This window comes from Trachinotus anak, unplaced genomic scaffold (genome assembly GCF_046630095.1).
Source record: "Trachinotus anak isolate AG129_WGS33_773 ecotype Australia unplaced genomic scaffold, CSIRO_AGI_Tana_v1 ptg000004l, whole genome shotgun sequence".
Classification (NCBI taxonomy): domain Eukaryota; kingdom Metazoa; phylum Chordata; class Actinopteri; order Carangiformes; family Carangidae; genus Trachinotus; species Trachinotus anak.
In genome coordinates this window covers 24831838-24854063 of record NW_027273855.1, presented here as the reverse complement: position 1 = coordinate 24854063, position 22226 = coordinate 24831838, and the positions used below count along the sequence as shown (strand labels likewise).

At 40.4% G+C, this 22226-nt stretch overlaps 3 protein-coding genes and 2 pseudogenes across 4 annotated transcripts; 4 read left to right on the top strand and 1 right to left on the bottom strand.

The window, feature by feature from the left end:
* Nucleotides 1–334: 334 nt before the first annotated feature.
* LOC139621115 (P2Y purinoceptor 1-like) lies at nt 335–2335 on the top strand. Its single transcript, XM_071477388.1, has one exon. The coding sequence runs from the start codon at nt 355–357 to the stop codon at nt 1339–1341; it is 987 nt and encodes a 328-aa protein (XP_071333489.1). The 5' UTR covers nt 335–354; the 3' UTR covers nt 1342–2335.
* A 917-nt stretch (nt 2336–3252) lies between these two features.
* LOC139619903 (P2Y purinoceptor 1-like) lies at nt 3253–4257 on the top strand. Its single transcript, XM_071474978.1, has one exon. The coding sequence runs from the start codon at nt 3253–3255 to the stop codon at nt 4255–4257; it is 1005 nt and encodes a 334-aa protein (XP_071331079.1).
* Nucleotides 4258–4442: 185 nt separating this feature from the next.
* On the top strand, nt 4443–5700 carry LOC139621116 (P2Y purinoceptor 1-like; annotated as a pseudogene).
* Nucleotides 5372–9728, bottom strand: LOC139621112 (UDP-glucuronosyltransferase 2A2 pseudogene; annotated as a pseudogene).
* A 1897-nt stretch (nt 9729–11625) lies between these two features.
* Nucleotides 11626–22163, top strand: pfkfb1 (6-phosphofructo-2-kinase/fructose-2,6-biphosphatase 1). Of its 2 annotated transcripts, none has more exons than XM_071477386.1 (14): nt 11626–11865; nt 16649–16774; nt 16872–16968; nt 17113–17179; nt 18329–18403; nt 18678–18734; nt 18845–18966; nt 19065–19272; nt 19407–19553; nt 19731–19835; nt 20331–20460; nt 20550–20612; nt 20697–20761; nt 21581–22163. In XM_071477386.1, exons 1-14 carry the CDS (start codon nt 11814–11816, stop codon nt 21638–21640), a joined length of 1374 nt encoding a protein of 457 aa, XP_071333487.1. In that variant the 5' UTR covers nt 11626–11813; the 3' UTR covers nt 21641–22163. The 2 variants fall into 2 exon arrangements, with proteins under 2 accessions (XP_071333487.1, XP_071333486.1); XM_071477385.1 differs by lacking the exon at nt 11626–11865 and adding an exon at nt 15262–15426.
* Nucleotides 22164–22226: the final 63 nt, after the last annotated feature.

Below are 22226 nucleotides of genomic sequence, written 5' to 3'. Positions count from 1 at the left end.
TGTAACACAACACCGCATAACCTAGTTTATCTCTCCATCCATATGTTCATCAGGAAGCCTTCTTTAAAGAGGTGTTACCTGAATGTCTTCAACCATTCAACATAATTCAGATCATCCATTATGTTACATGGTGAAGACTTTGAGTAAGAAATACATGTTGTGCAAGAGTCAGTGGTGTGTTTTACAACACGATTCATATCTATGTGATTCGAATTCAAGAGAAGTCTGTACAGGAAGTCTCTTAAGGACCGTAAGACAATATTTTCTCTCACTTCTCAAAATCACTTTACTTAACAGAAAAGACCAGAAAACTCACAGAGAACGGGGGCTGTACTAACTGCTGTCCAGAAGAGAATGAACAACACATCTTGTCCTCGTGTCAGCTTTGACTTTACAGGCAGATTCCTTCCTTCTGTTTTCATCTTAGTATTCATCATTGGTCTGGTGGCTAACGGATGGGGACTGAAGTCTCTGCTGCAGAACTGGAGGAAACTAAACATCATCAATGTGTTTGTTCTCAACCTCGGACTTGCAGATATTTTGTATCTGCTCACACTTCCATTCTTGGTGGTCTACTACTTAAAGAAGAGTACATGGATCTTTGGAGATGTGTTCTGCAAGATAACAAGATTCTGCTTCAACCTGAATTTATATGGCAGCATTGGATTCCTCACTTGTATCAGTGTGTACAGGTACCTGGCTATTGTTCATCCAGCCAGAGTGATGGGAAGATTAACTGTCACTCACTCTGTGGCTATCTCAGTCATGGTTTGGCTGACAGTGGCTGTTCAAAGTCTTCCAGACATGTTCTACACCAAGACATATAGAAACAAGCCTGGGAAATGCTATCATAGCACCACTGCAGCCTATGTTGAGGATTACCTGAAATACAGCCTCGGATGGACACTGACTGGGTTTTGTATCCCACTCCTCATCACACTGGGCTGCTATGGACATGTGATCGTTGTTCTCTGCCGCAAAAATCCCACTCACATAGAACTGAAACGAAGAAGCTTGAAGTTGTTGTTCATCTTGATCCTTCTCTTCTCTGTTTGTTACATCCCCCATCATGTATTCAAAAACCTCAACCTGTGGTCAAGAGTTCTGGGCAAACAGAAGATATGCACGAAATGGTCTAATGGAGTTTACATTGGTCAACAGATAAGTCGTGGCCTTGTGTGTCTGAACAGTGCCTTCAACCCTCTGGTTTACCTCCATGTGAATGAAGAAATTCCTGCTCAGCTCAGACAGCTGCTGCAGCGAGCTCGTCAGATGTTCAACCGTTTGTTTCTGTCTAACTCTGACTCTGAGCCTGTGGCACAAACTGCAGACCAAGTTTAACACAAGTAAACATGTGTGTGACTCTTTTTAAATAATTCTATGAACATCTCTGCCATGTACCCATGTATATTGTAGATGGAGTTAAATATAACAATGTTTAATGACAGAAAGCTCAAACAGCTGCACTTGCAAGTGCTTTAAACTGTCTATCATCTGGTTCTATATTGTAAATATTGTATAGTGGCTTAAAAAGGAATTCATTTCATTTTTGACCTTTGTGTTTGTTGTAATGCTTTGTTACTATATACAGAAAAAAGTCAACATAAATAAGTTTTAATAGGTCTTGGTGTGTGGGGAGATAATGTTCACATTGTGTGGTTGGGGGTGGGGAAGTGCGGTACCACGCACTCTCTCTCTGTTGGTTCAGGACAGGAAGTACATAGTGTCCTACAAATATACACTAAACATGTCTTTTATTTATACTTATGATGCAGAATGTATTCTGAATTACATGACTTTCTTAATTTAGAGAGTCTAATGTGTCACCTAGATTTTGAGTGATACCTGTACATTGTAAGCAGATGCAGTACAGCAGTTCTTCCAGACCTGGACAGTGATTATCACAATATTCTCATGGCAGCCTCTTTGATGATATACATCTTATTTTCCTGGTGTCTCATAATTTACTTTACTTGAGGGATGTGCTGTCCATGATTGCAAGACTTCTGTGATGGTGAGGTTGTGACAATTTCACAAACAAATCCCAAATACAGGTTTTGTCAAAATATTTCCCAAGTCAAGAATCAACTGTTACACTCAAATAATTGAATTGCTGCATGTTGTGTGAGCAGTGGAAAAAATGCAGAATAATATTAACGCTACGGAACAAAAATGTTTCAATGATCGTATACAGTGTAGTAAGCACAATGTGCATTAAAGGAATATCAACATTAGGAATTATTAGTTATGTAAATAAATGTATCACTGTTGCTGTGTAAAATCCTTTCAACTGCAGTTTTGGTGATGTTGATGTTTTAGATGAAGCGTATTAATTAATCTCCAGTGCAGTGAGCTGAAAATGCATCATAGCTCACCATAAAACAGGTTGTTGCACTTAGCCATACACACGAACATGAGAAACTCAACATTTACACCTGAAAGTAACACCGTGATATTTGCCTTTGAGATGGATTAAAAGATAATTCTGGTTTATACCAGTCTGGGTTTTATTTTCATAGTTTTTGCCACCATTTGATAACACAGTTGCTGAGATCTGGGAACTTGAGGACATCACCACAACAAAGTTCATCCGAGCAATAAAGACAAGCATCCAAACAATCAGATAAGTTGTAACCAAGCGAACAGTTTAGGTATTTTAAACCAATTTATCTGGAGGTAAAAACACAAGTGAGTGCACATTAAATATCTATACAGGAAAAAAGCGCACACACAACAACAGTAAGTATGATAGATCAAATATGAACCAGACAACCAGTCTGTAAACTGTGATAGATATTTACAATTTTAAAGCTTGCTTTTGTTTTCTCTTGAGTTTATTTGGCTATCCTTGGGTCTTACTTAAACTTGATTCTATCTTTGCATCTCTAATGATTGCCATGTAACACAACACCACATAACCTAGTTTATCTCTCCATCCATATGTTCATCAGGAAGCCTTCTTTAAAGAGGTGTTACCTGAATGTCTTCAACCATTCAACATAATTCAGATCATCCATTATGTTACATGGTGAAGACTTTGAGTAAGAAATACATGTTGTGCAAGAGTCAGTGGTGTGTTTTACAACATGATTCATCTCTGTGTGATTCAAATTCAAGAGAAGTCTGTACAGGAAGTCTCTTAAGGACCGTAAGACAAAATTTTCTCTCACTTCTCAAAATCACTTTACTTAACAGAAAAGACCAGAAAACTCACAGAGAACGGGGGCTGTACTAACTGCTGTCCAGAAGAGAATGAACAACACATCTTGTCCTCGTGTCAGCTTTGACTTTACAGGCAGATTCCTTCCTCCTGTTTTCATCTTAGTATTCATCATTGGTCTGGTGGCTAATGGATGGGGACTGAAGTCTCTGCTCCAGAACTGGAGGAAACTAAACATCATCAATGTGTTTGTTCTCAACCTCGGACTTGCAGATATTTTGTATCTGCTCACACTTCCATTCTTGGTGGCCTACTACTTAAATAAGAGTACATGGATCTTTGGAGATGTGTTCTGCAAGATGACAAGATTCTGCTTCAACCTGAATTTATATGGCAGCATTGGATTCCTCACTTGTATCAGTGTGTACAGGTACCTGGCTATTGTTCATCCAGTCAGAGTGATGGGAAGATTAACTGTCACTTACTCTGTGGCTATCTCAGTCATGGTTTGGCTGACAGTGGCTGTTCAAAGTCTTCCAGACATGTTCTACACCAAGACATATAGAAACAAGCCTGGGAAATGCTATGATACCACCCACAAGCTCTATGTTGAGGATTACCTGAAATACAGCCTCGGATGGACACTGACTGGGTTTTGTATCCCACTCCTCATCACACTGGGCTGCTATGGACATGTGATTGTTGTTTTCTGTTGCAAAAATCCCACTCACATAGAACTGAAACGAAGAAGTTTGAAGTTGTTGTTCATCTTGATTCTTCTCTTCTCTGTTTGTTACATCCCCTATCATGTATTCAAGAACCTCAACCTGTGGTCAAGAGTTCTGGACAAACAGAAGATATGCATGAAATGGTCTAATGGAGTTTACATTGCTCATCAGATAAGTCGTGGCCTTGTGTGTCTGAACAGTGCTCTCAACCCTCTGGTTTACCTCCATGTGAATGAAGAAATTCCTGCTCAGCTCAGACAGCTGTTGCAGCGAGCTCGTCAGATGTTCAACTGTTTGTTTCTGTATAACTCTGACTCTGAGCCTGCAGCACAAACTGCAGACCAAGTTCAACAAGAGTTGAGCTTTTAATATCAATTGTTCCCTAACCACACAGCTGCTCCTACAAGTTTGTCATGCAGCTGTCCGTCTCAGCTTGTGTTATACAGTGTGAATGCATTTGTTAGTCATCATTGTAATTGTTGAATTCTTCATGTTTGTCATGATGCTGTTGCAACATGCTGTCAAATCTTCCAAAGAAACAAGAAATGCAGTAATGTAATGAGCATGGCCTGAACACTGAAGTTGAGCTCATACTGGGTGACCGGTATCAGTTGTTGACATCAGTGGCAGCAGTGTGGCTAAAGAAACACATATTTTCTAACAGTTGTATGTTTTCACACGATTAATCTCTGAGTGATTTAAATTCAAGAGAATTTTTACCAGGAAGTGGTTCAAGAACGAAACCTACAAAATTTACTCTCACTTCTCATATATCATGTTGCTTTTACACAAAAACACCAGCACACGCACTAAGAGAAAGACTTGTTCTAACTGCTTTTCAGAAGAGAATGAACAACACATCTTGTCCTCGTGTCAGCTTTGACTTTACAGGCAGATTCCTTCCTCCTGTTTTCATCTTAGTATTCATCATTGGTCTGGTGGCTAACGGATGGGGACTGAAGTCTCTGCTGCAGAACTGGAGGAAACTAAAGATCATCAATGTGTTTGTTCTCAACCTCGGACTTGCAGATATTTTGTATCTGCTCACACTTCCATTCTTGGTGGCCTACTACTTATGGAGATGTGTTCTGCAAGATAACAAGATTCTGCTTCAACCTGAATTTATATGGCAGCAATGGATTCCTCACTTGTATAAGTGTGTACAGGTACCTGGCTATTGTTCATCCAGTCAGAGTGATGGGAAGAATAACTGTCACTCACTCTGTGGCTATCTCAGTCATGGTTTGGCTGTCAGTGGCTGTTCAAAGTCTTCCAGACATGTTCTACACCAAGACACATAGAAACAAGCCTGGAAAATGCTACGAGACCACCCACAAGACCTATGTTGAGGATTACTTGAAATACAGCCTCGGACGGACACTGACTGGGTTTTGTATCCCGTTCCTCATCACACTGGGCTGCTATGGACACATAGCCTTAGTTTTATGGACAATGAAGAGAACTGACAAGGTACAAAAACAGAGAAGTTTGAAGTTGTTGTTTATTTTGATCATTCTCTTCTCTGTTTGTTACATCCCCTATCATGTATTCAAGAACCTCAACCTGTGGTCAAGAGTTCTGGACAAACATAAGATATGCACTGAATGGTCTAACAGAGTTTACATTGCTCATCAGATAAGTCGTGGCCTTGTGTGTCTGAACAGTGCTCTCAACCCTCTGGTTTACCTCCATGTGAATGAAAAAATTCCTGCTCAGCTCAGACAGCTGCTGCAGCGAGCTCATCAGATGTTCAACCGTTTGTTTCTGTCTAACTCTGACTCTGAGTCTGTGGCACAAATCAATGAAGATTAACATGTTTTATGGTAATTCTGCGAAAAAAGGTTTTTTTGAGTAGTGTTAGTATATAAAAATGTGTTTTCATCAACAATATATTTAGTACAGTTTTTATTTTTGTGACTTCTGTCATCCTAGACATTGTGACATAAAGATTAACGATTAAAGAAAAAATTACACTGTAAATTCATCAGCATTTTCATCACCATATATGAAAATTGCTTTTTGCTTTCCCTTTTATTTTCCAAAAATAAAAACATAATTTGAACATGTTACAGGTGTTAAAGAATTTTAATTTCCAACACAATCTGACTCATATTTAATTGAAGCCCTTTGTGTTATATATCATTCCCTGTTGGTATTCTGTAGTTTCTGTACCACTGTAAATTACTGGAATAGAATAGATACTTTATTGTCTCCTTGGGGAAAATTTTTCCTTTTTACTCTTAAAGTATCAGTTTGTATAGTTTATATAGTTTGGTTATTTGTCATCTTCTATCTATTCACTCTTGGACTTGAATGTGGACTTCTTGGTCCATATGAAACATCTGATGAGACATTTACAGGAAACCCAAATTAATGCCATGAATAGCAGACCAAATGCCACTAAAACTGCCAACACATCTAGACAGTGATATGCATACCATGGCAACTTATATGACTCCGTGCGCAGGTGTGATGCACCCTTGTGCCTGATGACATACTCCATCCAGAAAATGGCACTCTCCATGGGTTTTATTGGTTTGTCATGATGAAGCTGTGACAGTTTGAGCATATTCTGTTTGTAGGGTTTTTCTGGGTTTAGAATATTCTTCAGAGCACTTGTCAGAGACTCAACATCCAAGGTTGTCACTTCAACAATCTCAGCCACTCCCCGGGCCTTCATACGCACCATGTTGTCCTGCTGGTCAAAGATGAGAGGAATGCCCAGAACTGGGACACCATGGTAGATGGCCTCATAAATGCCGTTAGTACCCCCATGTGTGACAAAAACCTTTGTTTTAGGGTGACCTAGTATATCATTTTGAGGCAGCCATTCAACCAGCATGGTGTTATTTCCCAATGTGACAGGTCTTTTCCCAATGTGTCTCCATACGATTTTCTGAGGGAGGTTGGCGAATGCTGAGGCGATGATCTCTGATATCTCAGGGCCAAGGTCGCTCAGCAGGGTCCCCAGAGTCATAACGATCACCCCGTGTTCACCAGAGCTCTGCACAAATTCTTCTAAATCTGATGGAAGAGGCCTGGAGGGCTTACCCTGGAACCCTCCGATGTAGACGACATTGGGCATGGTGGGCCGAGGAAACTCGAATGTGAAGTCAACCCGCATTAGCCAGAGATCTGCTCCTTGGATGAGAGACATGACGTTGACATCATGTCCGAAATATTTATCACACACAGCCTGGTAAGGCGGATTTGAAACATAGTGGTACATGTAAGCCATAATGCTATGATAGATAATATTATTGACTCTCTGAAAAATGTCCATCTTGTCAGAGTAATGGGAGAACAGTTCAGGGATGTAGGACAAAGGAGAAGGAGCGATGGCAAAGTGCGCCTCTCCACTGAAAAGCCAGCGCACATTGAAAACTAAAGGAAGTTGGAGATAGTGTGCCAACAGCACTCCACCTGGAAATGCAGGGTCAGTCAGAAAGAGATCATATCCAGTTTCCTTCAGCTCCTTAACCAGTGTCTTATTCTCAAAGATGCTGATGACCAGTTGTGCCACAACTTGCTGGTTCTCTTCTATCATGTTGAAAAGATTCCTATAAAATTCCAGAAAACCCCATAGCGTGCCTTTATTCCGACGGATCTCAATTGACCTCTTCAAGAAAGAGGTCATGAAGGCTTGGCTCTCTATGTTCTGAGACTGCTCCTGGGTGACAGTGATGGAGGTGTAATGGGGTGAGATTTCGGAAACATACCAGCTGGTGGAGGAACGCAGCACTGTGATTTGATGGCCCCGAGAGTGAAGCGCCTCCACCAGGATTTTCATGTTCAGCCAATGGCTCCCATCAACAGGGTAAACCAGTATTTTTCCACCATCACAACTGGAGGACAGAGTTGCTGAAAACAGCAGGATGAATGCCAGACCTGGATATGACCCCATCGCTGTAGAGGAGACACAAAACTTACTGAGCAAACATTTGCAACATTGTGCTGCTGAAAAAATCCACACTTTATCTCCTATTTTATTTTATCATTTGATATGGGTGTTTCCCACCAATGTCATGGTGAGATGTACACGCAGTAATTTATGTTTCACAAACTGCACAAATCATTAAAGTAGTGGGTGGAAAATGTTCAGCATCCAGAAGAGGAAATCTCTGTCAGCTCAGCTCACTGTGCATAACTATCCCTTAGCATCTTGCCATCTGGTCAGATAACTGGATTTTAATCAGGTTGTAGATAGTGACAATACTAGCAATTAATGCTTATCTTACTAATGTAACACATCTGTCATACAGGCAATAGTGTTTGGTATATTTTTTGCACACTTGTTTTGCACTACATGTTGACATTACTGATATAATATCTAGAATGACAGTGCTTTTGTGCTTTTAAATGGTGCAGCAGTCAAACAACATGGATTTCATACAGTACACGCTAACATTGCCTGTGTGCTTTTAACCTGCGCTGCCTCTCAACAGTTTGGACACAGTTAATTTATCACTTCCTCCAAGAAGCTAAATGTGCGCAGTCTTGATTTTTTTGGTTAGTGTTACTAGCTGTGGTTTCTCATCTGAGGCAGATCTGTCACATTAGCAAGCCTACAAATTCACCTCTGGGCAGTAATTTTACTGGTTTCCAGTTAGCTGCTTTATTTCCAGTTACTGCAAATGTCCATATGTAAGGTATCATTACATTGTATCTTAGATCCATTGTTAAAATAAAATGTATAGATTAGTGGGGCTTTAGTGTGCTGTTAAAAAGTAATTAAAACTGCTTGACAAAGGGAAGTTTATAGATGTTTTTGACAGTTCCTTATTCTTTCTTGCTTTGCCTTTAGCGTTAATACAGATGTAAGACAGAACTTAGGCTCTTTTGCTCAGAATAAACTTGTGACATATTTTTTGCCCTGCCAGTACCTCCCAGCATTCTCAAGTTGATCCTTGTTCACTACCTCCCTCCCAAACGCTTCCGACTATAATTTGGGGCTTTGAATATTTGTGTGGTGTGTTTATATTCAGTATTCTGCTACTCAGTTTAACCTACCTTGTCTTTGCTAAACCTGAGCATCTCCCACATTTTGCTCTTTGTCCAGAGTCTCAGTCAGTTTGTTTTTTTCCTGGAACTGTTAAGTAATGTTCAGCACCAATTAACCAAGTCAAAGTCCTTGTGCACTTGATACAAGAGAGTGCCACGCATCAGTTCTGTCAGCGTGTAAAAAATATCAAAATTATTTGACTAAACTTAAAGCAGACAAACACAACATGACAAAACGGTGCAGGATTCAGAATCGTATCTGATTCATCTGGTCTGAAAGTTTTGCCTACGTGAGAAATCACCACCAAATCAACACTAAGAATTTAGAGCACAACCACAGGCCAATATGAAATGCAGTACACAGGATATAGCAAAACCAAAGTCTAGATGCAGTATCTGGTTCAGTAGATTCAGTTTGAGGCCAAATGTCAAGAAAAAATCACAACAGCATTTAGTGTTACAGTGTTAAATAATCATTCTACACAAGTTATTAGTATCAGTACTGTGTGACAAGATGCAAAGTTTTGTATAATGAAACAGGCTGTTGGGCAGTCCTGTTTATGTAATGAAAGAGTGGTGCGATGAAATGCCTCTGAATGATATGTACATGACAAAAATCTCAAAGTTAAAAACTTAGGACACAAGCAGCAACGCACAGTTTTTTAGTAAAATCAGTTCTCACCTCATGCCTCCGCAACCTCAGACACTGTGACCTCTCGTTCGAACCAAGAAGAATCCAGTGTTCGAGGTTATCGTGCAGCAGTACTGTTGAGCCGCTGGTTGAAATGCAAGTGAATGTATAACTCAGCAGGTCCCTGACTGAACTTGTCCATTCTGCTGCCTGTTTATCCAAACAAACGTAGCCATGCAGAGGGCCCCTTTACACCCCTTTAATAGAGATTTTGTTTGATTTTATTTTTTTGAAAACAGGAAACAGTCAAAAAAGTAAAGCTTTCTTTCTTCCTACACTGAGAATGAGGAAGAAAAAACATACAGTTATTTTTGTTATTCTGCTGCTGTAGACTGGTATTAAAAACTGTTTCCTTATCAAAGAGTGCAGAGATGACCTAGTATCTTTTTAAGTAATCAATGTAATGTCCACATAAGTCTGTGAGTGACCTTTAAGTCAGAGTGCATCAACTTGCATGACCAGGCAACTTCACTTCAGCCATTGATTAACAGTTGGCACTGTTACTGTTGGTTTTTCCTCCACTGAGTGACAATACACTGTTTTGCCTGCAGGATACAAAGGCTGATCAAGTTTATCTTCAGTCTTGATTCTTTCAGGCCAGCATGAGGGTCCCAAGACAGAGGTGTGAACAAACTGGAACAGAGGAAGAGACCGTACTTAAGGTCTGTATCTTTTTAACCCAGGAGATTTGCAGCCCTCGACTCTGAGTCACATTACACAAATGTCTGGATAGTTATATTTATAGTTTGGGTTAAAACAGTCTTAAGTACATGTCTAAAGTCATTTTTAAAGGGGCACCCCATTGGGTTTTACACATTGAAAACTGATCACAGGTCAGAAGAACATGTTGAATAAAATCTAAATCATAGGCAAAATTTTAACTGTTCATCATGAATCTGGCAGTGTTACAGGAGTGCAGTGATAAAAGTTGTGTGTCACGTGTACCGCTCTGCCAAACTGTCACATTTATAGATTCAAGTAGATACAGCACAGGCCACAGTTGCAGGCAGCAGAAATGTCATGCCTGTCTTGAAGAGCCTACTCAAAGACACTGTTGATTGCCTTATGTAGTGGATTGTTTTCCTTCATTAGTATACTTGTAAAGCTGAGTTTACTGGCCTGTCCCAGAAAGAACATTTACTGTGTCACTTACTACATATTAATATGTAAGATACTGGAGAAGTGAGAAAATGAAGTATATACAAATAAGTTAGAATGCAAAGTAAATATGGTCTAGTTTTGAGTGTGATGTTGATGCACACTGTCCTCCCACAAAGCAGGAAAACAAATTAGTCATTTGTGGGTGATGGTGAATCAACTCCAGATATATCTTGGAAAAACAAAACATAAGTGTTACATCTTTAGAAAAACATGTTTGATGTCTATCTGTGAGTTTGATTGACAGTGACACTCCAATACAATAAAATACAATATTGTATCATTTCCTGTTAGTAGAAATTGGTAAAACAGGTTGATTTTTTGTACAGTCGCTGGTTAAACAATAACCTGTATTAAATCTGTCTACAGCTCACTAAAACCATATTTACTATAATGTTTTTTAGCAGTTATGAATGTTTGGCTTGAGTACACTTCTTTTTGTCACTAGCCCATAACTTACAGTACATTGCAAGTACATTAGTATGTACTTTGGATTTGAAACATACTGTATATCTCCCAGTGTATTTAAACCACCGTGACTGTTGTGTACTTGACTGAAAAGAGCAAATGCAGCTGTGAATCATTTCGTAGTCATGTCTGAATCTTTTATCTCAAATATTACACCTTCTCTATTGTTGAAAAAATGCTTCAGTGATACCACACAGCTGACACAACAATGACCTCCGTGACATGCAAACGAGTAACTGTGGTGTCTAAGCATAAATGTTGCCTTGTCTCCCTGTGCAACAACAATCTCCTTCTTAGTGACCTTTGCACTTGTTATGACGTGCCCTCTGTGTGCTGCTACACTCCTGCCATGTGTGTACGTTGTGAACTCTGGCCCTGGCAAACATTAAAGGCCAAGCCCAGTGAGCTGCTATCATATGTCCATGTGTAAGAGGAAAAGAGAGGTCTCCCAAGGGGTGGGGGTGGGTTGAGAATACTTTGGCATAGGGGTTTGGTTTCTTAAAAAAGAGCATCAGTTCTGTTGCCACTGGCCACATAATCCTGTGTGTCGATTGTGCCGATGGTCTTGAGCCGCCCTGCTCGTTGCTTCATTGGAGTGTAGCACAGAATGGAGCTTCCCCAGCTGGAACACATGAGGCTCCGCAGGTGTGACAGTGCAGGTGAGACTGCTGACGGACTGCTTCTGCAGAGATCATGCCTTAACAACGCACTGAAGACGCCACTGACAGAAGTAGAAACCTTGCTGTACTAAAGAGTAAAAATAGACTCCATGTGTTGTCATGTAATGCCATGCTACATGCAGCTACGAGGTAACTTCCATGTTGAGAGCAGTAACTGATATAAATAAGCTAAATGGTAAAAAAGAAATTAGAAGTTAAGAGAGTTTTTTTTGTTATTTGATGAAGTTATATACCGCTCAGCTGCTTTGTTTACAGGTTAGTGCTCTGCAGTACACACTTTACTTGCATGAGTGATAATGATCTGGAGCGGCTTCACGAGACAGTTAAAGAGGCAGCCACACAGACCAGTTCCTGCAACTTGCCTCTGAAAGCCACCTTGCTTTGTTATATGTGGTGGAACATGCTGATGCATTATTTCAGACCTCTTGAAAAAGGAAGTAGCCTAGTGAAAGGAAGAACTCTATCTATGAAAAGTCGAATCCTGTATGTCTGTTGTTTTGGGAGGTGAACTCCTGCCAGGGCAAATGTTGTTAACAGAATAGCATGTTCCTTCTCTTAATGGTTAAGCTTATACCAAAACAGGAAGAGCTGGCCATTAGTGGTTATCTGTGCCCTGGTAATCACTGCCCAGGAAAAACTGCTTGTTAGACTTTGAACATAGGCCAAAGCTGGGTAAATGATGTTGCCTGTTTAGAGTTAATGGAATCTGTGACATTAAGGTTTGAGCACTGGAACTTGTTCATGTGATAGGCTACAGACTGCCCTGCAGCATTATGTCATGAGTGACTCTTTCTTTTGGAGTCAGGGAATTTAAGTTTTAATATAAACACAGGTTTCCCTCCCCATTTTTTTATTTCTTATACAGAAAAAGTTACAGCTGATTTTTAGTATTTGTTGCTGGTAAGTGATGTCTGGGGTATAATTGCATATTCTCTTTCTGGCATTAGAGTTTGATGAGAAGATAGATACCATTCCCATCAACTTCAATTGAACTTTAATGTTCCTGAGGGTTAATTTGTCTCACACCCTGGCAAAGCAAATAGCACACAGTGGCTTAGCTACTGTATGTTCACACTGAAAACCGTTACACCAAGTGACAGGTGACAGGAAGTCATTAATTTTCTATATTTATCAGCGTCAGCGCGTCTTTATGATGATGAGCTCTGACGCAGTTTGGCGGCAACCAATCAGAAAGTCAAAGCGCTCCGCTCTACAACAACACAACAGCGGAAATTCCCATCAAATATTTGTTCCCAAACACGATGGAGGTGAAATTAATAATTGTGGTGGCGGCTTTCCTCATCTATTACGACGTGTCCCTGTTTGTTTACGGAGACTTTAATGAAAAAAACGACGCGTGGATAAAGACGTCTGAAACCGGGAGAGATTTGGATGCTAACTTGCGCCATAGTTAACAAAACACCGGTTGACATTCAGCCATTCAATACAACCAACCCAATACCACAGTGAAAAACCTCATCACAGCTCCAGTAATTATATTTGATTATGTTTTAACCTATTCTTGTCACCTATGGAGAGACCAAACCAAGTATTAATATAGAAAGTGATGACTGACTCTACCACTCAGATGTAGAGGATCAGTATGAGTTTACAGTATGTCACACCTCAAACCACTCGGAGGAGGACGTGCAGCCTGCTTCTGATTAGATAAGCTGTGAAAAAAAAAAAGAAAAAAGATATATTTGATAAGGACATAATATGTTAATCTGTGACCTTTAGAGGTGCTGATATTATTAGAACTGGTTGTTTCCCACTTTCATAAAATGTCAAACTGTTAAATAACATTTTTGAGCTACCTGTACTTTTATTTAACATTTCCATTTTATGCTACATCATACTTCTACTCAGCTACATTTCAGAGGATAATACTGTATATTTTTTATATATTTAGACTTTTGTATCTTTAAATATCATGTATTCTCATAAACTTAAACCAACATTATGTAGTTAAAATTAGCTCTGCCCTATGGCTCCACCTCAACTAACTACATTTACACGCTGTTTACATCAGTCATAATGATGCAATAGAATAATTTATACATACTTGATTTTTGATGCTCTCCCACATTTCCAGATGCTAAACTGCTGTATGTTAGTACAATTTTAAGGTACTTAAGCTTTTTGTGAGTTTTTCCATTTTCTGCTACTTTATACTTCTGCTCCATTAAAGTTCAAATGCAAATGTTGTACTTTTTAATACATTGCTAGTCTGAGGTAGTTACTTTTCAGCGATATAATCAATTGAAAATATGATCAAAAACAAATAAATTCACTTGTTATGTAGGTTAAGATAATTTAAAACTTGATCCCTGGGAGTAAATTCACAAGCTTATCCAGCAAAAAGTCATTATAATTGGCGCCACCTTTATCAGCTAATATATTTAAGTGATGCACAAATTAATGCATCAGTAATTCTGATCCAATAATATAGGATGTTCTGCAAAAATAATTTTGCTTCATGAGTATTTTTACTTTTGAACTTAATTTTTATGCTAATACCTTTGTACTTTTACATAAGAAGGATTTTGAATGCAGGACTTTTACTTGTAACAGTATTTCTCCACAGTAGTATTTCTAGTACTTTTACTTATGCAAAATATCTGATATTTCTTCCATCAATTATTAATTTCATTATAAATCCATGCACAATTTTAACAATTTAAATTCTCTTTCCAGTGCTAGTTTCTCCACCCACAGGAGGAAAAAAAGCACTGGTGATGTGGGTGTCATTAACTTTAGGCAGCCTCTCTGCTAATGACCTGCTTTAATGAATGGCAGCATTACTAGAGAGGTGTGTTAGCTAGTTAGCTGAATGTAAACAAACTCAGTCTTTAAATGTACACATTTCAACGTGGTGTTTTTATAGTCTGGGTAATTGACATTTTCAGTGAATAATAACTTGTCACCTTCCTGGATTCTGCCAGATCTAAAGTGAAGGCTTAAAGTGCCCTCTAGTGGTAAGAAATAAGAATACCCACTCCACACTTCCCCAGTTGGTAAACAGCTTGTGCAGCACCGACTGTGCTCATCTGAATTCACGAGAGGGTCCCACAGCTGTTACACTTGTCTCACATGACTCTGTTGCTCTTACTCTGACCGAGAAACCAGCTGTATCACCACAACCGATGCAGTCTGCAGTGCTGAGGACTTGGATGCTTCCCTGCTGTCTGACATCACCACAGAGATTTTGGCAGCTGCTGCCCTCGGGCCCTTTTTACATCATGAAACAGACGGAGAGGCAGACAAGCAGCGTGGCCTCAGGTCCTCCCCCTGCTGCCTACCAAGTGCTTCTCCTTAGCAACAGTCAGCTGACCTGCAGTAGGTAGTGTTCAGTGAAGCACACACATGCACACAGATCGCAGAGCTGTGCCTCTTTGTCATCCACTCCTCCGCCCTGCCGCACAGGCCTCATGGCTCTCACCATTAATGCGTCCACAGAGCAGAAAAAGCTCACACAGACTCCTCTTCTCAAGATCTGGGTGCCATGGATGGGCTGCAACTTGAACCGCAGGAGGGGATGTAAGTGCATCGACACCCTGTCTCAGATTATAATGCATCACCTGTTCCGTCTTGCTGCTGCTGTACTTTAACTCAGTTCTGGTCTCGGCAGATGAAGGTAGTGGTTTGTACTGACTGTGCTGGACCTTCGTCTCGGACCCCTCTCCTACTGTTGCTTCAGGACTTGAGCTCAGTCCTGTCAGGGGATGCAGTCTGAGAGACACACAAGAGTCAGCCACCGGGACGACAGCCAAGCTGGACCAAATCAGATCTGAGCTGGCTCTCTGTTCACGGTCTGACGTGGTCCTTTGAGCATTTTGCTGACGCAGCATACTCCATTCATAATCGAACAGCCTGGAGGCCGTCACTATAACTGTCTCTGTATAGACACACATGTCGACAGCTAACTGGCAAGCAATCCTGCAGTCTGCTTTATAAATTACTGGCATTATTTTGACCCCAGACACAGACAAGCATGCAACAACTGGGTCATGACTGGGTGAGAAACACACAGAAGGTTTGAGATTTTGAGGTTGGTGTGGAAACCTATGAGCAGGGGCTGGTCAGTGACTCCACATCTCTGTAGTCAGATAGAGATTCAGGGTTTTCTCACTTGAGAGCAGTGACACAGCCTGAGCCAAAGCCTTTGATTCATCCAGTTAGAATGGTTGTGTAATAGTTTGGGCATTGTTGTGTGTTGCTGAACTGATTTTTAACAATCTGCAGGGAAGACTCTGGCATTTTACCAAACTTGGAGCTTAGGAGTGTTTTGTTCTCGTGATTGTCAGCCATATGGCTCAGTACACTGTGCTGCTCTGCCTGTTTCTATGTGACTACTTGAGGAGGAGGAGCATCTGATTTCTTTTCACTTCTCTAAGGATGTATTTGACTATTTGCTAATGTTTATTTAACTGCTGCAACTTCTTCATGTGTCAGTTTATTTGATTTTGTTTGTGGTCGGTTGGACAGCTTTCTGTGTCAAGGCACACTGCTAAACCACAGACAGGCGGATAAGCACCTCGCCGCTCTTATTCTCTCTCTTAATGAAGATTAGCCTGGCAGCGACACCACACAACACATGTCCTGCAGCGCAGAGCCTCAGACAGTTGTTTGAGACTCTGGATAATCGCATTTGATCATTGGCACATAAGACTGATGGTGCATCACATGTGCAGTAACAGTGACACCTGAATCCCAGCGCCTACATCATCTTTATGTCGCTGTGTGTCTGTTGTCATCTCAGCCTCGGTGCCTCAGTTCTGTAACTCTCCGACCATGATTGTGATGGTGGGACTGCCAGCCAGAGGGAAGACATACATCTCCAAGAAGCTCACCCGCTACCTGAACTGGATCGGAGTTCCTACAAAAAGTCAGTTTTTAAAGTAAATCTTGATATTATAAGTGAATCAAAAGGACAATAAATTGAATATAAGTTTATTTTAACCTCTGTTTTTGAATCCCACCAGTGTTTAATGTGGGCCAGTACCGGAGGGAGGCTGTCAAGATCTATAAGAACTTTGAGTTCTTCAAACCTGATAATGAGGAGGCCATGAGAATCCGGAAGTAAGGACAGTTACAGTTAATCTGATGAATCATCATGAAGTTTCATATGTGTGATCTAATTTGTCCTCTGCTGTCATTTGTATGTGATGTTCATAATTTGCAGTTTTTGCTCCTTTGCCTATATGAGTGTAACTTTTCTCCCAGGGCCTGTGCAGCAGCCGCCCTCAAAGACGTCGGCGCCTACTTCTCAAAGGAGCAGGGACAAGTAGCCGTGAGTAAGAGGACAACTGAGACTGTCCCTCTATTCACAGTAAAACACACTGATTCATTTTGTGTGTGTCTGTGTGTGTTTTACTTATCTCTTTGTCAACAAGGCGTGACAGAGATTAAAGGTGCACGTCACCAATTTTACACATAAAGACTCAGCCTTGGAAAATAGAATGAAATCTTCTGTGACTCTAAGAGAGTTTTTTTACAATGTAGGAATTTGTCTGGCACAGAGCATCTGATGAAAGACACCACTGAGTTGCATCATGGATATTGTAGGTTCCAGTGTTTTTGCAGATTGACCAGGATATCTCAGTCTCTACTGATCATCCTTTTCCCTCCTAACTAAACTAAATCACTGGAATATCCCTTTAAGGTGGAGATGAAGTCTTCATTTTGGACAGGAGTGTTTTTCTTCCAACCATAAGGTGTATGTTTCCATGTAACAAGACTGTGTTGTTAAAAGAGATGTAGTAGGAACTTACAGTGTATTAAGGAATTAAACATGGGGGGTTGCACTGGTGGCTCACCTGGTTAAGTGTATATCAATAATGCTGAGTCCTTACTGCAGTGGCCTGAGTTCGACTCCATCCTGGGCCATTTGCTACGTGTTATCTCCTGTTTCCCCTCCCTTCCTGTCTTTCTCCAAACAAAGGCAAAAATTCCATAAATATATAATAAAAAAGAAAGAAATGAAACATTAGGACAAAAGAAGTGTTCCTAAACACAAGAAAAGAAAACAGTGATGCAGTCACATGTCTCAGCAGTTATTTATGAACTTATGATTAATAGCAGATGCTTTTTAAATGTAAGATATAATTGTCAGGAATCCTAATTAGAGTGAAGGAAGAAATTATGAATTATGGTTTAGAAGAACTTTGTTCTGCAGTGATCTCCTGTTTTTTTTTACTTTTAATTTGTTGTACGGGTAAAATATAGTAAATAAAATATGACTTTTTCAAACTACAAACTTTTCAAATCTATAATATCATAAGTTGCACACCGTTGTATTGAAATGTGTAACAACATAGTATGTTGTCTTAGAATTCAGATCCTTGATTGCTAACAATCTTCATGAACAGTGTGAATGTGCTGTGTTTCCAGAAATTATTGAGGTGTGTAATCAGTAACACCTGTGTCCTGTCCTGTCCAGGTGTTTGATGCTACCAACACCACCAGGGAGAGGAGGGCAGTTATCATGGCTTTTGCAAAGGAGAAGGGCTACAAGGTAAGTACAGGCGTGGAAGTGACACAATGATAGTTAAAGGAAGAGTTATGGGAAGGACTAATGCTTGTTCAAGAGTTAGATGGGAAGATTGATACTGCTCTGTCCATTCAATATAAAGCTACAGCTAGTAGCCAGTTAGCTTAGCTTAGCAAAACACCTAGAAGCAGGTTGAAACAGGTAGCCTGGTTCCAAATACATGGTCACAAGAGGTAAATAAAGAATACACTTCGCAGTCATTTAACACATTTTTGAATGATTTCTTTTTCTTACGCAGGTGTTCTTTGTGGAATCAATCTGTGATGACCCAGAGATCATTGCAGAGAACATCAAGGTGGGAATGCACCTTCATGCAGTCCGTCAGGGATGGTTTTGTTTAATGTAAATCTTTACAGAGGGTGGGATGTGGTGTTCTCAGTTAAAATCCAAAACTTTCCTTTCCAGCAAGTAAAATTTGGGAGTCCAGATTACGTTGATCGTGACATAGATGAAGCCATGGAAGACTTCATCCAGCGCATCGATTGTTACAGGGCCAATTACATGCCTATAGATGATGAGAGAGACAGGTGAGGCAGTGGCTGATACAAAACAGCTTTTTCCCCCTTTCATTTCTGATAAATTCATTTTTAAAGTTGGTTTTCCCCATTACCATGACTTTGAACAGGAAGCTCTCCTACATCAAGATCTTCGACGTGGGCAGTAGATACCTGGTGAACCGGGTCCAGGACCACATTCAGAGCAGGATAGTCTACTACCTCATGAACATCCACGTCACACCAAGATCAATCTACCTGAGCCGCCATGGAGAGAGTGAACTCAACCTTTTAGGTCGCATCGGTGGAGATTCAGGCCTCTCCCCCAGAGGACAGAAGGTGAGTGGGCTGAAGCAGAGTTCAAAGGGTTCAAACCTTTTATGCCAACTGTAAAAATAAAAAACGCATAAGAAATAAAAGATGGACACAAACCGTTGTGACTGAATTTTACAATTCACCCTTATTCTCTCCAGTATGCTAATGCCTTGGCAGCCTTCATCAAGGGTCAGAATATCAAAGACCTGAAGGTGTGGACGAGCCACATGAAGAGGACCATTCAGACTGCAGAGGCTCTGGGAGTCCAGTATGAACAGTGGAAGGCTCTCAATGAGATAGATGCTGTGAGTTTATATCTTAGGACTTAATTCAGACCTTTAGATAAAACAGCATAAAAGGCTAGTTTTATATTCCGAGATGATGTTGAATGAATTAAAGGTTGTGTATTTTAGGGTTTATAACCCAAAAAGTATTTACACTCCCAATGATGTGATGATGCAGTGTGGCTTTTTCTCACTAAGGGTGTATGTGAGGAGTTAACCTACGAAGAGATTCAGGAGAATTTCCCAGAAGAGTTTGCACTGAGAGACCAGGACAAGTATCGTTATCGTTACCCCAAGGGTGAGGTAAGCGTCTCTCTGAATATACCGTCACACTGTTTGTTTTTTTAACAGTTTCTTTAACCAGAAAAGTTAAAGAGGGTTTCTTTGGAGCACACTGTTCACATTCACACCTGGAAGCTTCCCAGTACAACCACGTCAGGGTCATGTGCCCAACAACAGTACAGGGACCTAACGTAACCCTTAGTAAAACCATAAATGATCATTTTTATACTTTGGTTTTTGTATAAATGAAACAAGATGTAAGATGGTAATTAGCAGGCTTTGGAGGCATATTTTATATGGTTGATCTTCTCATTCCCAACACCATGAATCAAATAAACATAGTTCTTAAAATGTTGAACTATTCCTTTAAGAGCCTTTGTCATCCTCTCAGACACAAAGTCAGGTAAGGTCAGTTAATAGCGTTACACATTATGCTGTGCACGCCCCGGTCAAATGGGCTGAGGAGGTAAGATAGGATGAGTCTGGTTGTATAATTAATGAACTCTTCTTTTCCAGTCCTATGAGGACCTCGTCCATCGTCTAGAGCCGGTCATCATGGAGCTGGAACGGCAGGAGAATGTCCTGGTCATCTGCCACCAAGCTATAATGCGCTGCCTGTTGGCCTACTTCCTAGACAAACCTGCAGGTACAGACAACCAGACTCAGCCTCTGCACAGACTGGCCTCTTTTCTACTTACAGTACTTTGACACAGTCTTATTTCCCTCCCTCTGAAGATGAGCTGCCTTATCTAAGATGCCCCCTTCACACGGTGCTCAAACTCACACCAATAGCCTACGGTAGGTTGTGTTTTCTTGAGTGTATGACTTCTCCAATCACTGTAAATCTTTCCCTGACAGTCTGGCTTTCTCCTCCAATTGTAGGGTGTAAGATTGAGTCATTTTTCCTCAATATTGAAGCAGTCAACACTCACAGAGACAGGCCAGCGGTAAGTTTCCACAAGCTCATAATTGTCCTAATAGATACTCAGATGTTCCAACTATTAGTCTGTGGTACATTACGTATGTCTGCTGGCAGGCAGTGATGTTTTCTAATTTGTATGTATTGATGAAAAGAATATGGGCAGTGGAGGTCACAAGTTTACATTTTTTAACCACTCCACAGATTTCATATTAGCAAGCTAAAGTCGGTAAGGGCATCTACTTTGTCCATGACACAAGTCATTTTTCCAACAATTGTTTGCCGACAGATTTTTTCACTTTTAATTCACTATATTACATTTCCAGTGGGTCAGAAGTTGACATACACTGAGTGGGCTGTGCTTTTAAACATCTTGGCAAATTCCAGCAAATGCTGTCACGGCTTTAGAAGCTTCTGATAGGCTATTTGAGATAATCTGAGTCAGTTGGAAGTGTACTTGTGGAAGTATTGTAAGGCCTACCTTCAAACTCAGTGCGTCTTTGCTTGACATCATGGGAAAATCTAAAGAAATCTGGCAAGATGTGAGGAAAAAAATGTGGACCCCTACAAGTCTGGTTTGTCCTTGGGAGCAATTTCCTCAAGTTACCAAGTTCAAACAATAGTGTACAAGTGTAAACACCTGCTTATAAGCAAACTTTAAAGCTGATGCTGTGGAAGTGACATCAGTGAGTACATTTGACAACCCTTATGCAGTTATGCTACTCATACGCTTTATTTTAGCGCATCACTATGGAAATTCAATCTCCACTTAATGGCCCCAGTGGCCGCTGTTCAATAAAAGTTGCATTTAAATGGGCTCTCAGTGTTTGTGTTGCTGTTGTTGCAGAATGTCGACGTCAACAGAAACCCAGAGGAAGCTCTGAAGACTGTTCCTGACCACATATAAATGCTGCTTTGCAATACAGATGCAATCCAGTTAAAGGTTGGTTGTGTAAGAGCAGAAAGCAGAGGGGCTTCAAAGCAGAAGGAAGAGGAGATGGTGGAGATGGACTCACCCTGCAGGGACTGAAAAGGACATGAGAACCTGGAACTGGTGCTGGAGGTTCTGTTTTCAGCACGTCTGTGAAATGTTCCTGTTTTATCTGACTAGAGTTTGCTTTTTGTCAACATTTTCAAAGTGTCACATTGTTTACAAATGATTTAGAGAAAAGTAAGTGAAGCAAAACACGCAAAAAGAAGTAGGGAGGTTGACATAATAACCAGGGACTTCATGCACATGTAACTGTGGTACAGATGCATCATTTGTTGTCCATAATCTAATTATTTGGGAGGGAATCAGCACCATGGACAGCACCCAAGCAAACAAAACCTTTTGTTGAAGATTTGGCTTTTAATGTTTGTCATGTAGAGAAAGCTGGCGAAGTTCAGGTGTGAATGAAATAATGTAAATAAACTGTAAAGTAAAGAAAGAGTCACAGTTTTCTGTTATCGCTCAGAAAATAGATCCACATTACAAGTCCTGTTTGTGTGGG